This window comes from Carassius gibelio, chromosome A22 (genome assembly GCF_023724105.1).
Source record: "Carassius gibelio isolate Cgi1373 ecotype wild population from Czech Republic chromosome A22, carGib1.2-hapl.c, whole genome shotgun sequence".
Classification (NCBI taxonomy): Eukaryota; Metazoa; Chordata; class Actinopteri; order Cypriniformes; family Cyprinidae; genus Carassius; species Carassius gibelio.
In genome coordinates this window covers 1,049,418-1,065,693 of record NC_068392.1, presented here as the reverse complement: position 1 = coordinate 1,065,693, position 16,276 = coordinate 1,049,418, and the positions used below count along the sequence as shown (strand labels likewise).

The 16,276-nt window shown below is 43.9% G+C and overlaps 2 protein-coding genes across 2 annotated transcripts; one reads left to right on the top strand and one right to left on the bottom strand.

Moving 5' to 3' along the window:
* Nucleotides 1–239: 239 nt before the first annotated feature.
* On the bottom strand, nt 240–10,085 carry LOC127942706 (E3 ubiquitin-protein ligase PDZRN3-like). Its single transcript, XM_052538615.1, has 6 exons — nt 9,098–10,085; nt 8,243–8,676; nt 7,595–7,803; nt 4,498–4,609; nt 4,331–4,426; nt 240–3,094 (listed from the first exon to the last, which is right to left on the bottom strand). Exons 2-6 carry the CDS (start codon nt 8,285–8,287, stop codon nt 1,541–1,543), a joined length of 2,016 nt encoding a protein of 671 aa, XP_052394575.1. The 5' UTR covers nt 8,288–8,676; nt 9,098–10,085; the 3' UTR covers nt 240–1,540.
* Nucleotides 10,086–11,131: 1,046 nt separating this feature from the next.
* LOC127943395 (protein BTG2) lies at nt 11,132–12,786 on the top strand. Its single transcript, XM_052539864.1, has 2 exons — nt 11,132–11,454; nt 11,591–12,786. Exons 1-2 carry the CDS (start codon nt 11,316–11,318, stop codon nt 11,944–11,946), a joined length of 495 nt encoding a protein of 164 aa, XP_052395824.1. The 5' UTR covers nt 11,132–11,315; the 3' UTR covers nt 11,947–12,786.
* The last annotated feature ends 3,490 nt before the right edge of the window (nt 12,787–16,276 follow it).

Here is a 16,276-nt window from a genome sequence, read left to right as displayed (position 1 = left end):
TGTCAAGGATTTTTTAATCAATATTCATACTCAAGCTAGAATAAGCCAAAGATGCTCCTCGAAAATCTGTGATATTCATGAACTATAGGAAAGTCTTGTGTGAAAATGAGCGCGGGATTTCACTCGCTTCATTCAGAGACTCTCCGTTTCCGATATAAATGAAGTTTGTTGTCATGACAGATTTCACTTAGGAATGCCCACTTCAATAGCGTTAAAAAAAAAAACTCAACAATCTTGAAGTAGCTAATTAAAATCTCATCTTTATTACAACCACATGTACATCATATTCCAAGAAAGTGATTTCTAAAAGTGGAAACGAGCAAAATCCAATGAGAGGCAGTTTTTCTGTTAATGTTCCATCCGTTCACATCCATTATTCACGGCGCTTGACTCACGGTGGAAATGACGTGATTTCACCTCAGAAACGAGGGCGCGAGCGCGAGATGTGCCGCAGAGTCACAGTTGTGAGGGAAAATTGTAAACACCCCAGTGCTCCTTGTGCACCACAATAGTGCAGGTGGGAAAAATCCTGATTTTCTGCTTAATTAATAAAAAATAATTAGGTTTCGTTCATGAAATGCGATCAGAACTACTTTGATTAAATCATTCAGAACACCGTTTGATAACTGCTATCACTTTTATCAATTTCCAGAATTAATTCTGCTGGCGTTTCACGAGGCTCGTTGTGAATTGAAACCCCATAATTTAAGGAACGGTGTGCAGAAAATATCTGACATTTGCACATAAAAAAAAAAAAAACACCCACAGCTCAGCGCCTCATCTGTCTCTCCAAATTAACACTACTAATAATTCTTGTTTGAATCTTTATAAAAGTTCTTTGTTTCTTTTCGTGACATCAATTGTGAAGAGCACAAGAAAAATAGCTTTAAAAATACTCTACAGAACTACAGTTATAGTGCAAGAACCCGCACACATTCACAACACACGCTCATGTTTCCGCTGCCCGATCTCCAGCATGACCCTGCACACCCAATCGCGGCGACTCGTGATCCATCGATAGATTATCCAATATTATTCCCAGAGAATCAGGTTCATGATTGAAAATTGGGGCTGTGCTAATGCCACAAATTAGCTAGAGGAAGACAGTCAGAAAGGGATTAGTTTTTTGTTTTGTGTTTTTGTGCAAAAGTGACGTAATTCAGATGTCGTTTATAAGCTAGTTGCAAATAATGTTGAAGGAATGAATCTCTCGTTTAGCACCACCTTAAAATGATCCGTAACGTAAACTTTTCTTGGCACCAAATGAAATCCGCTTTGCCTGGCGTCGGTCTCTGTTGTATTGCTTCACGCGGTCGAATCAAACTGCAGTGAATTCTCTTCCTAATGAATCATCTCTTCACAACACAATGCAAAACAAGATACTGCAAACATAACATTTAAAAATCAATGTACTACGGTGCTCGGAAACGTCTGTATCTACAGTAAACCTCAATGTCAGGAGGTAGCTTTGTGTAGTGCGGCTGGTCCAACACACACAAACACACACACGTCAGTCTAAACACACGCTAGGTGGGTGTCGCTATACGGTTGTGACGGTGAGCAACGACGTAGGCAGCTGCCGGGCATCTTCGCTGGGACCCAGGCGCGTTCCGTGCGTTAGGAGTTCCTCTACGGTGGTCCAGTCGTCCAGCAGCTTCCGGGTCCTTAGACGACTAAGTTTCCTCTGGCTCAGCTCAAGAAGGGTACTACAACTGTCTCCAATAGTTCCTCCCAAGACTCCGCCGCTATGCACCAATCCTGACGCGGCTATGCCGCCGCCGCTTCTAGCCTGCAGCTGTCGCTGTTTCTGCAGCATGTGTTCGCGGCGCTCAGTGCGGCTCCAGTAGCGACCCATTCGGACCTCGCTGTGACTCTCTTCATCCGTGCTCATGCCGCTACGCTCGTCCGCCAGACGGGATGCTCTATCCCGCAGCATCTGGTTTCTTAAGGCCCGCAGGTTCCCGGCGGAAGGTTTCCTGATGGCAGCAGTGGGTGTGTGGCCCTCCAAGGTGCTGTAGAGACCGCCTCCGCCCCCTGAGCCTGCACGGTTGGCGGGTTTGGGCCAAGTGTCATTGGCATCCTGACTGGGCGTGTGGCTTAGGGTGTGGAAACGCCCGTCCCTTTGCCAGATGGGCGGCTGTTGGGTCACAAAGCTGTTCTGTAGCTGAGGTTCGGTGGATGCTCGGATCCTGCTGCTGTCATGGAGATCTGGAGGGATATAGCAGTGCTCATCAGCTGGAGAGATCAGAGACGGTTGACTCATTGCATGTGTAGCGTGTACAGTCTGTGTAGGGTGTGCAGTGGGGAGTACAACAGGGTGTGCTGGGCGATTGGCGGTGTGCATAAGTGCCAAGTCCGTCTCCTCGGGTAGATTCATGGGCGGGTCGACTCTGTGGCCGCAGGGATGCAGCGTGCCGCTACAGTAGTTGGGCGAGGCTGGGTGACTCGCCCGTCTGCGGTACTCCATGGGTGCAGGACGGTGATGCAGTGTCCTGCTTCTTCTCAGCATTCCCGTAGAACTCGGATGAGGTGGCAGCCGTCGCTGGCCGGAGGGCGTACTGCAGGTGGAGTACAGTGCGGGATTGAACAGCGAGCCGCTGCTGGAGCTGTGCCTGTTCAAACACGGCCGCTCCACTTTACGGTACTGCACAGACGACACGCGCGACAGACCTCGCGATCCCAGGACGGGCACGCAGACGTTTTGAGGCTGGACCGTCAGCGTTTCGGGGATGGCCTCTAGGGGGTGTTTTATCTGACTATCCCGCCGCTCACGGGAACAGGGCTCCCCCTGGTGGTGCATGCGGGCGTTGTAATGGCGCATGCGTTTCTCGAGCAGACGCTGGAAGCGCATAAACTCGCCGGTGCTGACACTGTAAAAACCAGAGTCGCTAAGTTCAGACGAGATGAATGACTCGGACGATGGCGACCCGCCCCGGCCGTGACCGTGGCATTCCTCAAGCCCCTCCTCCGTCTCCACCCCCGACAGCTCCCCCTGGTGGAAACTACCATCCGTCCAGCCGAGCCCACTGTCCAGCTCATGGTGAAGAGGCAGGTAACCCAGCGGTTTCTCCATCATGTAGTCATCGTCATCAGTCTGCCACAAACACACACATATTATTATGGCATTAGAGCAATAATATACTAGAAGTGATGAATTACAGTGATTTTACCATGGCAAAAAGCCATACCTAAAGCAACCTCTAATGGTGAAAAGATTTACTGCAGTGTTTTACCAAAGAGCAGCAATATGATAAAGACACAAGTATTCAACAACTATTTATTTTATATACTATAAAAACTATAAAATTTTCCATGACGTGTAAGTGAGTTATTTAACCGCAAACTCATATGTGCTTCATCCAGTCAGGTTTTCTCAGTATATTAATACATGCATTGACGATTTGATGAAGAATTTAGTACTTTTAAATGGCTGACAGAAATGTGCAATGAAAAAACATTTATTTTTAATGAGTTGGCAATTTGAGGTGACACGGGCGTCCATTGACTATGCAACAAAATTACGCAGAGCTTAACTATATGAAATGAGCAGCGACACCCAACAGCATTGGATACAGTAGATACTGCAGTAGAGTAGAAACGCCTACCATTAAGTTAACCCACAGAGTGTGAACGCACCTAAATAAATAAAGAAAAAACGTGCTTAAAATTTTAATTCATCATGAATTCTATTGATTGAGCGGTCCTCTATTGGAGCGAGAGAGTCAGTCTGGTGGCTCACAGTCTTCAGCTGTATTTATGATCGCTAGTTGCTTGGTAACACATAACTTACATAATATGTGACTCCTCGCCTCTCGGTCTGTGACGGATGAAGAGAATCACACGAGAACCAGAAAAAAGACTATCCCTCAGATGTGAACCTGCACCGCTGCTCTACATTCTAGAACGCTGCTTCTAGATTCCTCCGGTCTTCATTAATTGGTTGCCATCATATTCTGACTGCACTACACCACATTATTTTTAAAGTAAGACACTGGAGGCAAAAAAATTCATCAGGAATTTTCACACACTTTTTTCAAGGCTTCTTGGCTTTTCAAAACGTTGTTTCAGTTACATCCAAAATATAAGTGTCTGTAAAAAAACTAAGTGTTTATTTCATTGTATTTGATCTATCAGCTGGAGAAGTATGATGATATATATATTAGGTTTCAGTTTATTTTACTCTATACACCATGGGATGTACTGCCTTAAACGTACACTTTGTACACTACCCAGAGTGCTCACTGAGTGTTCAATAATTCAATGGTTGGTTCTTCGTCCATTATTCCTCAAGTCCCAGTCATACATTCACACTTTAAGTCGTAACTCTCACCTGACTCTGGAAACTTCTGGGTTCCTCCAGGTTGGCGTTACAGCATCTGATCAGACAGTTTTGTGCCGGAGACACGCCGCTGGAGAACTCTGAGTCCTGAAACCAGCACATCATTCAACGTTTCATTGACAGAACAGTTACTGAATGAGATGATGGTATTATCTTACATTGTAGGCCAGGCGTTCTCTGTGCTCTGGGTCTCTGGGCACGTTTGGTAGGTACTCGTATCTGCTTCCGTCTCTATGGGTGCCGGGCAGGGTCATGTGATTGTAGTACGTCCTGTCAGAACAACAAACACTTATATATTACACTTATAAATGTCTAGGTGGATATTATAAGCTGATAACACAAGCCACGCCCCCTCCCTCCAGCACACATCTCTGGCTCCGCCTCCTTCATCTTGTGAGCTGCTGACCTCATTCTGATAGAAAGAACCAACAACTGCATAAAGATGCCTGGAAAGAGTATGATGGCTATATGAAATATGAAGGTTACATCTCATATACAATAGTGATATTAACAATAGTTGGTCGTTTAATTATAATAATGATGCTTGTGTTAATACACACTATTAAATATAACTATATGGTTGTCATGACCATAGGTCATGACCATGAGCTGTGGGTCATGACCGAAAGGACAAGATCCCGGATACAGGCGGCCGAAATGAGCTTTCTCCGTAGGGTGGCTGGGCGCTCCCTTAGAGATAGGGTGAGAAGCTCGGTCACTCGGGAGGAGCTCAGAGTAGAGCCGTTGCTCCTCCACATCGAGAGGAGCCAGCTGAGGTGGCTCGGGCATCTATTTCGGATGCCTCCTGGACGCCTTCCCAGGGAGGTGTTCCAGGCACGTCTCACCGGGAGGAGGCCCCGGGGAAGACCTAGGACACGCTGGAGGGACTATGTCTCCCGGCTGGCCTGGGAACGTCTCGGGGTCCCCCCGGAAGAGCTGGAAGAAGTGGCTAGGGAGAGGGAAGTCTGGGCGTCTTTGCTTAGACTGTTGCCCCCGCGACCCGGCCCCGGATAAGCGGCAGATGATGGATGGATGGATGGATATATGGTTGTCATATTTTTAAAGGAACAAAAATAAACTGAATTTTGTTTTTACAAAAAATCGGCAAAAAAAGTTTCCTTCATGTTCTGTTTTCACTTAATGTATATAAACTTCGACTATAATAATATATGTTTACAACAAGATTTTTAAGAAATGAGTTCACTTTGAAAATCTGAGAAACTTCGCGCACATCACGTATACCTTGTTTGCGCGCGAGCCGCTAGGAGATTCTCCGATTCGCGCGCAAATGACTCTTGTGAACCAGCTCTTTTGAATGATTCCGTCAAAAAGAATCATTGAACAGTCTAGCAACTGTATTGAATCGTACTCAAGCAGCGAATCATTCAGAGCCGTTACGGAGTTCCCAAATTAACTGACTCCCTCACTGAAATGCGCGCCATTTGTCGAATTTGAAAACCGGGAACCGTTACTGCGACTAGGTTAGTGAATCTTATTAATATATTTACTAACTATTTGTTCATATGTCTGCTTGTAATTAAAGATACATATTCAAAGACTATTGTTTTGTATAAAAATATTATTAGTTATGGTTTAGCATATAGTGAAGTCCAATGTAAGGTCAACAGGTGGATGAGCATAATCAAACCAGCATTTACCTCTCTTAAATATTCTTACAAAACAGTGTGATATTTACATGGCACAAATACAGTCAGTGACAGCATCAAATTGAAACAAACAACACTTATTAGTCTAAAATATCCTGTCATCCCAATGCACACTTATTAACTTAATGCTAATGTAAGGCTCTATGCACTCAAATCTTCTTCCCAATTGTTGAATTTGGCAGCAAAACGGTAATTTGGCAACTAAATGTTTTATTGTAGAAGCTAATGACTGCGTAATCATGGTTTTAATCTGGAGCTACTGCATCATTGGCGTTTCCTTCTAGATTGGAAGGGTTCTTAATAATCCAAACCTCTTCTCGTGATATGAATCACTGGTGAGCGTGCAAAGCTGTTAAATGCAGTGAACAAAATAATATGCTTGCATGCACATTCACATGCGGATGAATGCAAAACCTATAGCATGACTGTGCCTTAAGGCCGCTCACATGCTAGAGATGGCTCTTGACGGAGCGCGAAGGATGAGAACATGTCAGATGTGTTTTGAGTTTAAAATCCAGTGAGAAGGCATAAATGGACCTGCCCCTCGGACAACTTTTGGTTACATGACCAAGCATTACAGTCGAAAACCTATGTGTTTTTTGTCCTTGATTCACAAAACGGAATGTATGTATGTAGTATCCATCTTTGTTTTGCAATGCAGAAGCTACTTTCTGTGAATTGACAAGACTTGCGATCCATTGGGTTAATAGTTAGAAGAATCATGTCATGTACTATTCACATTCAAATGGCTCTTGTGAACCAGTTCGTTTGAATGAGTCAATCAAAAAGATTCACCTGAAACTTGTTTTGGAGTTCAGATGAATTAAATAAATAACTAGAAGAATAACAAAACATGCAATGAATGGTAAAACTATTTACATTACATCAATGTAATACAACCACAATCAGTGTGGTTTTGATAATAATGAAAATAATATGATAGCAAATACCAGTTCCAGCAGCATAATGGACTGTTTTAGTTCAGGAAAAATGACTATAATCGAATAAAGGCCAGTTTACCTAGGACGATAACTGTAATGATAACTATGCTTTAATAATCGTTCAAATTCAATGAGAACAGGGAAGTACACACTACAACTATAACGAAATCACAATCACAAATGAAACCGTTGGAACCAGGATTTTTATTTTTTTAACAGCGATCAGAATCCGGTTCAAGCATTTAAAGGTGTATAATAAACATAACGTATTGCTGTGTTGGTGCGGACGCTAATATAGCTATCGTTCTACTTATCGTTTTTGGAATGAACACCATAAACCTTGCACATCCACGTTAAAAATGGCTGTGTTTGCTCTAATGGTTAAAGTAAGTACGCATGCACTCAAAAAAAATTTGTTCACGCACGACACATTCTTAATTTCGGGAAGCAACATAATTTAAACGAATGTAATAAGTAACGAATTTTCCCATGACAGAATGTTCAAAACGCAGTGCTTGAATATGATTAGACGAAGTGTATTTTAAGCAACAATTAAAACGCAAGAATGCATTGTGCGTGAACGCTTCTGAAGTGTACGTCTGTGTTTGTCCTGCAGGTGTCAGCAGTGAGCTACAGGTGTGTCGCACCTGTCCGAAGGAGGCAGTCGTGGCAGGGTGCACGAGTGCGGACGGAGAGGATCCCACGGTCGCTCCGTCTGCGTGCTGCAGTCCGTCGTCCTGTTATACTGCAGGCTCCGCCCCCGGCCCTCAATCTGAAGCGTGATTGGCTGCTCGTAGCTGGCCAGGATACGGAAGGCCTCTTGCTTCTGCAGGCGGGTCAGATCCTGACCGTGCACCTAAAGAAGACAGGACAAACGACAGACAAACGCAGTGACCAGAAAGCTTGTGATTAATTTGAGTCCCCGTTTATGCAGATATCGTGCGTTCAGTCGTTTGGCGTACGCTCTATTTCACCAGATTCGGTTTATCTTACGCACACACTACTATAGTGAAGCACAGCTGTGTAAACATATTTCCCTGCCTGAAGACCCGATCCGTCCGGGACTGAGCTGAACCTCAGGCTCACACACACACACACACATCTCATGATGAAAATAATGCTGCATCTTCATACCAACACACATCACTGCATGAGTCACGAGAGAGAGAGTGTGTGTGTGTGTGTGTGTCTGAAATAAGATGTGGTGTATCAGCATCAGTGTCACTCCTGATCACCATCAGCACACACAATCATGAGCATTCACACACACACACACACACACACACCGGACTCACCCCCATCCTGTCGCCCATCCACGGCCATGACAGTCGACAGCCCATCACCACGGCAACAGATGAGCGGGATCGTGTGCCGATGCTGTGAATTCACTGATGAAGATGATGGTGATGAAGGAGCGACGCAGCCTCTGCCGGCACACATGAACACACACACACACACACACACACAGAGAGAGAGCTGCAGTGAGAGAGACGCGCAGCAGAGTCAAACACACAGACGGAGCGTTGTCTGTCCTCTCTCTCTCTATCTCTGTGAGCACTCGCTCCAGAACACAGACACTCCAGCACTCAGGCCCCGCCCACCTCTGCCACGTCCTCGCTGTGATTGGCCGGGCCGCCACGTCTGTTGGCGTAACGCGAGAGCTGATTGGCTGGTGGGGTTCAGCCCTCATCAGACGCTCGTGGACTGGGTCTCCAACATCCAGTCGGAGCTGTGAAGACATAAATGTGCATTTAATTAATGAGAGGAATTAATTAACGCACTCATCACTAGACCTAGTATTAAAGAATTAAAGTTGAGTGTGTAAGAGCTGTGGTGCTTCATTAAGAGATCAGGTGCACCATTTTCACCTGATAAACCAAATCTAGATATATATATCTATATCTATATATATTTAAAATAAACTGTAGAGCATCCACAACACAATGCCCTGACATCACCAAGTTTGGATTCTTGATTTTTTTTGTCAAAGGAGTGATACTTAAATGAGAAAATCTAAAGATATGAAATAGCAACTAAACAAGAACAAATGTCTGTTTAAAGACAAGAACTTAACAAATTGCTTAACAACTCATGAGACTTAATGGATCATTTATGCATCAACTAAGTCTCAGATTATTCTCCTGACATACCTTGAGAGAAATAAAAACGTCACAGTCCCAGAGTTCATATTGAGATCTCAGTCGTTCTCACATTGTGCTCAGGTTTGCCATGAGATACCAGAGATCTCTTCTGTGTCTCTAGAGGACACGACACTTGAGATCACAGGAGAAAGAGAGCTCTCTGCCCATGCAAGCGTGTTGGGTTTTAAAGGTTTGGAGATGCCCTGCTAAACTCTCCGGTGTGAGATCCTGGACGTGAGCGGAGCTGACAGGCGTCAGGAGAACATGCACGCGTCTCTCCTGCGGCCAGCACATGCAGCGAGGACAGCACACACCACAGCAAAGTGCAGATCTGTGTCAAGCCATCAGAAGTTCCACTAAACCAGAAGAGAGGCATGAATAAATCAACCCAGTGTCCTTAAAGTCAGGGCTCTGCGAGCAGCTCGGAGGAGAAATATGGGAGAGAGAGAGATGTTCAAGTCAGGATTCAGACACAGCATTCGAGGTTGGGTTGCTTACTGGTTATATATAAACACACTGGAAAATGCTCACTTTGTCACATGTTTCTGCTTAAAGATAAGACACATACACACACACACACTGCTGGAGGGACGTGTCAGCTCAGATCAGAGGAGACAGCAGTTGCACTGCAGGCGGTGTGTGTGTGTGTGTGTGTGTGTGCGGGAGGACACACTCCTCCTCTGGGATTACCCATAATGCCCCAGCTCACCTCCAGGTGGCGACGTCTCACTCCTGTCTCCGAGGACACGCAGGAGCACCGCGGGTCAGACGGGTCACCAGACCCCAAACCAGAGACACGAGTGTGTGTTACGTGCATCCTTCATCAGGACACATTCATACACACACAAAGAGAGAGTCGTGTCTCCAGCCGGCGCTCGGAAACACAGGTGTGTTGCCATGGTGAGAGCCCTTCACGTGAACCAAGACAACTTCTGCAACACACACACACACATACACACTACAGCCAAATATAGACAATCCTGCTGTCAGTGCACATGACAAACACACACACACAACAGCAGAACCGCCATCTGTGTGCACACCAACCAAACTCACACTATACACTGTAGTATATTTAAAGTATGTAATAATTAGTGTGTGTGTGTGTGGATAAATATATATGACCGAATATATAACATGAAATCCTGAAGTATCAGTGTGCAGCAGAGGATTATTGTAACTGGTTTGTGTTATATCACTGAAATGAAAGCTGCTGGAAGAGGATGTGAGCGGTCGCCATGGTAACAGATACAGGGAAGGCACAGTGACAGAGATGAGATGCTGCGCGAGTCAGACTGAGATATCTACAGGAGTTAAAGGTGTGGTAAATCAAATGTAAACGGAAATACAAACGAGAGAATGTTTAGGTTGGATTAATTAAGGCTCGACTCAACATCTGTTTGTCGTGACGCGCGCTGCCGGCAGATGTCGCTGACGCGCCTCTAAATACAGATTCACGACTGAATTCATCATGTTTTACATATATATATATATATATATATATATATATATATATATATATATATATATATATATATATATATACGTTATCACACAGAAAACATTGTGTTATGTCATTCACACAACTAATAGGATTGAATGCATATAACTAGAAAATTAACAGGAGTTAGAAACTTTTTGTCTGTTATGTTTTGTTGGATTAGGGTTGGTCGTTGAGTTTGATTCTTTCTAGGTCGTGTGTAAGTTTCTGCTGAGGTGTCTCCTACGCTCGACAGATGATAAAAGAGAGGAAAACCAGCTCCGGACGCCGCACGCTTCTATAATTAAACGCTTAGGCTTTACGGTAAGCGCGCGCGTTCACGCGGTCTTTGTTTTTCCCCCTGAATGTCGTCACGCATACCGGAGCTACGTTTGACGTAAACTTCCATATTTGGACGCGGACGGAAGGCGAGCGTCATCACAACACGCAGTGTTTTCCATCCTGACAACCAATCAGTCGAGTGAGGAAGCCCCGCCCTCCGTTTCATTGGACGCTGGGCGTGTCGCTCACACCAGCGCGAATGACGTCGACGGCTTTGTGCGTATTTATGAGCGGAACCGCTTCTCTTCGGGACAGATCAGAGCGCAGCGGAACAGATCCGACTGGATCGGGGAATGTAGATTGCTTCATCCTCATTAAACCTGCCGCACTAATTCACCAGCATCAAAGGACAGCAGCTCCTGTGGGTTTTCACTACCAGCGGTTTTATTTGAACGGAATACAGTGATGCACGGCACCGGAGCAGAGATGATCCCGGAGGTTTCTGCCGCCGCGAGTTTCGTTTGCAGACTCTTGCGGAGCCGCGGACGCTTGAGTGACGCGCAGCTGCACTTGTTCAGAGACTGTCTCGCGCACGCGCTCTCAGGTACGTACATAAATGCTTTTATACTTCGTTTAAAAAATATTACAAATATATCAGCTTCTTTCAATATTGATTCACTGATCATATACTTTAGTAAAAGATAGTTTGGATTTTAACAAAAGTGTTTATTTTTCTGCAGAACACTACCAGCACCACTGGTTCCCCGACAGGCCGCAGAAGGGATCCGGTTACCGCTGCATACGGATCAATCATGAAATGGACCCTCTGATTGGCCGAGCAGCCGGTCACATCGGACTGACCAGCGGGCAGCTGTTCTCGCTCCTGCCGCGTGAGCTGACGCTGTGGGTCGACCCGTACGAAGTGTCCTACCGCATCGGCGAGGACGGCTCCATCTGTGTACTCTATGAGGCGGAGCCACCCAGCTCAAGCCACGCCCCCTCTGCGTACGACCACACGGCGAACTGCAAAAGCCGCTTCATGATGAGCGGTCGCACGAGTCCACCCAAAAACTACCTGATGATGGTGTCCAGCTGAACGCACGCGACCGGTGTCCCCCGGTGTCGCGCCTAACCGCCGAAAGTCTACCGTTCCTGCGACTTCACATTTCAGGCCTTTATTTACGACTAACTTTAAAACACTGGTTGTTACGCAACCGGACAACTGACTCTAGAGATATTCAGCACTGTGACTGCCACTGTGTTTATTTTTACAAACCCAAAACAGGTTTTGGGTGTTTCCACTGGTGCTCGCGCACGGTTTCAGTGCAATTACGATGATACCTCACGACTCTCGCAAGAATGTAAAGCAATTTGAATCGGGCTTTGCGCAAACCTTTTAGCAATTTGACTTCAGATTTCTGTACGTTTGCAAAGCTCACTCATGATGATAACAATAAAACTTGTTTGCGCTTTTGCTTGGTATAGCGCCACCTGTGGTGACTTTGAGAATGCAACTTATTTGCATATTTCAGGCCTTTGCAAACTCCCATAATCCCCTCTGCCTTAACCACAGCGCCACCACTCCCCTAATAAACGTCACTGCCTGGTTCTTTAAGTCTTACTGTGCAATACTCAGGCAATACGCTCTTTAACTTCCTCTGGTGATGTCATGAAATGGGTCGCACGGACTGAAGGCTCCACCGCTGACGTCTCTGGGGAAGTGATTGTGTTTTCCCAGGATGCTTTGTGTGTGTTGGTTGGTTTCGGGGCCGGAGTGCGTCTGTAGCATCTCGTGGGCTGCTGAGCAGCTCCTTTACTGTTTTAGATGTAGTTTGTAAGCTATTTTGAAGCAGGGTTGCATTTAATGTAAACATTTTTTAAATGCATTTGTGCAGATATAGAGCTTTTTATTACAATAAACCTTTAATGAATGAAATGTTCCTCTCTGGTCTGATGTCATTATGGTGTTGTAATGGAGGTTTGATATCTCTCATCTCTTGTAAACTCCCTCGAGCGGCGTCTGGTTGGCGTTCGGTGGGCATGCTGGCGTTATCTGGATGTGTCTGGGCTTGTTTTTCTCCTACACACACTGAGATGGGTGTTCAATTTTACTTATCAGCAGCCACTGCCCTCGTGAACTGAGCTGCCAAACTAAACACCATTTTCAGGCATCAAAGGTGTAATCAACGAGGTTTAATTCATGCCGCTTTATGAGAAAATGAACTGACAATTACATGAAGTGTTTCATGAAGTGTGCAATCCCAGAATGCACTACATGCAACACTGGATCATATTCAGAAATTCATCTAACTATGTTTATCTAATATGTTGTACCTCAGTAAATTTCTTATTATATTTGTACACTTGTTACGCACACGTAATTTTAGGTCTTCTATACTTATTTTTTTCTTCTCATATACATTACATTATATATACTATATAATATACTATATATATATATATATATATAATTCCCATTGTTTTTTATATTAAAATTAATGTTTCACTTTGTAAATATTAGTATAACAACCTTGTAGACTGTGACAAAGAGATGTTGAGTAGGAAAAAGTGAAACTTGATCCATTGATAAATTCATTTAAAATAGAATTTTACTTAACTCAACTGTTTAAAAAGTTTGCTTATTGTTTGTCAAATTATTTAAATGAATCAAAATTTTGCTACAAACTTTTAAACTATTGAAATTAGTAATTGAATTGTCATGTTATTACATGCTAACAAACTATTGATCCATTAAATGTTAAACTATAGCAGTCAGTAAGTCAGTTGTCAAGCTTTATTGAAATGAACGTGTTATTGTCAGATATCTGGAATGATTTATCTACAGTAAATCACTGTGTTCTGTGTGAGTCAGGCGATCAAAGCTGATTCCTGGGTGAAGTGTTTCACATCGTCCCTCATGAGGTGTTGTTTGGGTTTAGCACGCTAGCTTTCTGAAAGGCTAGCTGTTTATTTAGCAGTAGGCTAGGCAACGGCAGCAGTGCTATTGTGTCCCTCTGGCTGTTTTGTTCTGTTTGTGAGTGATTACACACAGCAGAGGATTTAGGAGGGTTTCTGTCCTGACGTCATAAAAGCTCAATCGCTGCTTTAACTGAGGCTGTTGTGAGCGACTCAGACACAAACACACACGGCCAGATGGCCACACACATATGGAGATCAACACTATTGTTCAGAGACTCTACTGACGCTTACACACACACTCACACACACACACCATTGGTTCAGCAGAAGAGAGAGACACACAAAGAGAGAGAGATACTCTTTACTTACAAGAAATGATTTGAGATATTTTTACGTGTTCAATGATATCGGGACATGTTGAGTGTCTCATTTGTTTGAGTTGTTGTCATCTACTGTGTTTAGATGTTGTCCGATGTTGTGATGGGGGTCCTGTGCGACCTCTGACCCTTCAGCTGCTGTGTTTTCTGGCCGTGTGATTGGCTGAGATACACTTATATGCTCTAACTGCACTTGTGTTTGTTTGTCTTTTAGCTCTAGCGTGGTGTCCATCCAAACAATGCAATATCTCAAAGTTTGAGCTCATATAAAGATCACAGACCAATCTGAGCACAGTTTGAGACGTTATTAGACACTTCAACCTTCCCCCGAACATCTAACATCTGCTAATGTGTTTAAAGTGTGTTTTATGGGTGTATCTTGCTGTATTTAGTGGTGATCTGGACTGTTTCGGGTGTTTGTGAATGTGATTTGCGTGTGGCATCCCCCCCTTACCCCCGTGTTTCTGGATCAGAGAGTCGCACACAAATGATTTGCAAATCAGACTTGTTGAGCTCAAAGCTCCTGGAGTTTCAGCAACAGCGTCCCGTGGGCGTGTGAACGACGGCCATTCACTGTGTGTGTGTTTAATGCCTCACAAAAGAGTCTCAGGCTGCTGGAGGAAGGGCACAGGAACTGCTAGATCTCAGATGTTTCTCCTAAAACTCCTCAGGAGAATAAAACAGTGCCAAATGAGTCGCTAGTCTTCATCCAGTTAAAGTATACAGCTATTAAATGAATGCAGAGGATCTCAAATCTGAGCCTGTTTGAGACATTATTGTATTTATTTATATTTTATCCATAGTGCAATAACTACGTTTTCTGAGTATTCTATTTTTTTCTTGTCTGTCTAAGCTTTAGAAGATTTAGAACTAAGCTTTCTAATTTTTTCGACTGTTTTCTTAGTTTTTGGACTAAATTTTCTAAGTTTTAGAACTAAGTTTTTATGTTTTTTCCCCAAAGTTCCCCAAAGTTTTCTAAGATTTATTTAAGTTTCTTCTAAGTTTTAGTACTCAGTTTGTACGGTTTTTTTAACATTTCTAAGTATTCTGACTACGTTTCTAAGGTTTTTTGTCTTAGTTTTTGAATCTTTTAAGAAAAAAAAATGTTTTTCTCTCTATGAGATTTAGAAAAAAAATTCCAAGCTTTCTACATTTACTAAGTTTTCTGAGTTTTAGTTCTGTTTTTTTTTTTTTTTTTTTTTTTTTTTTACGACTACGTTTCTAAGTTTTTTCCCCAAAGTTTTCTTGTAATTTTTGTGTGTCTATTTTAGTGTGTTTTGATGTTAAGGCTGATGTTAAATTAATCTTCATTTTCTATCACTACGTACTAGTGACCATAAGTAGATAGTAGATAGACCATAAAGTTTTTGATCTGAATAGATTTAATAAAAATCTTCCTTTCAGTCCGTTGATTAGCCCTTGAGACTCCAGCAGGATCGTCTGTGGAAAGAGTCCAGGAAGAAAACAAACCACGCGGAGGAAAGTGAAGAGGTGTGAGCAGATTTAGTTTTGTGAGAGTTTGTAAAGTGATTTAGTCGTGTTGACGTGTTTAGCAGCTGCTTGCAGAAGTCTCACAGTGTCTCATTGTCCTCAAGTTCCCGGGACCCTAAACCAGCAGCTGTCTCTCCACACACACACACACACACACACACACAGACACACACACACAAACACAGACACACACACACACACACACAAACACACACACACACACACACAGAGACACACATACACAGAGACACACACACACACACACACAAACACACACACACACACACACACACAGAGACACACACACACACACACACACACACACACACACACACACAGAGACACACATACACAGAGACACACACACACACACACACACACACACACAGAGACACACACACAGAGACACACACACACACACACACACACACACAGAGACACAGACACACACACACAGAGACACACACACACAAACACAGACACACACACACACACACACACACACACACAGACACACACACACACACACACACACACACACAGACACACACACACACACACACACACAGAGACACACACACACACACACACACACACACACACACACTACCCCCAGATCCTAACACAACTAAACCAAAC

Bases quoted from the DNA above. Each gene is read 5' to 3' on its own strand.
- LOC127942706 (XM_052538615.1), bottom strand. From the start codon at position 8,287: ATGGGCTGTCGACTGTCATGGCCGTGGATGGGCGACAGGATGGGG. The intron at 7,804-8,242 runs GTGAGTCCGGTG...TGTCTTCTTTAG, and splicing joins GGATGGGCGACAGGATGGGG to GTGCACGGTCAGGATCTGAC. The intron at 3,095-4,330 runs GTGAGAGTTACG...TGTTTGTGGCAG, and splicing joins CCAGAAGTTTCCAGAGTCAG to ACTGATGACGATGACTACAT.
- LOC127943395 (XM_052539864.1), top strand. From the start codon at position 11,316: ATGCACGGCACCGGAGCAGAGATGATCCCGGAGGTTTCTGCCGCCGCG. The intron at 11,455-11,590 runs GTACGTACATAA...ATTTTTCTGCAG, and splicing joins TCTCGCGCACGCGCTCTCAG to AACACTACCAGCACCACTGG.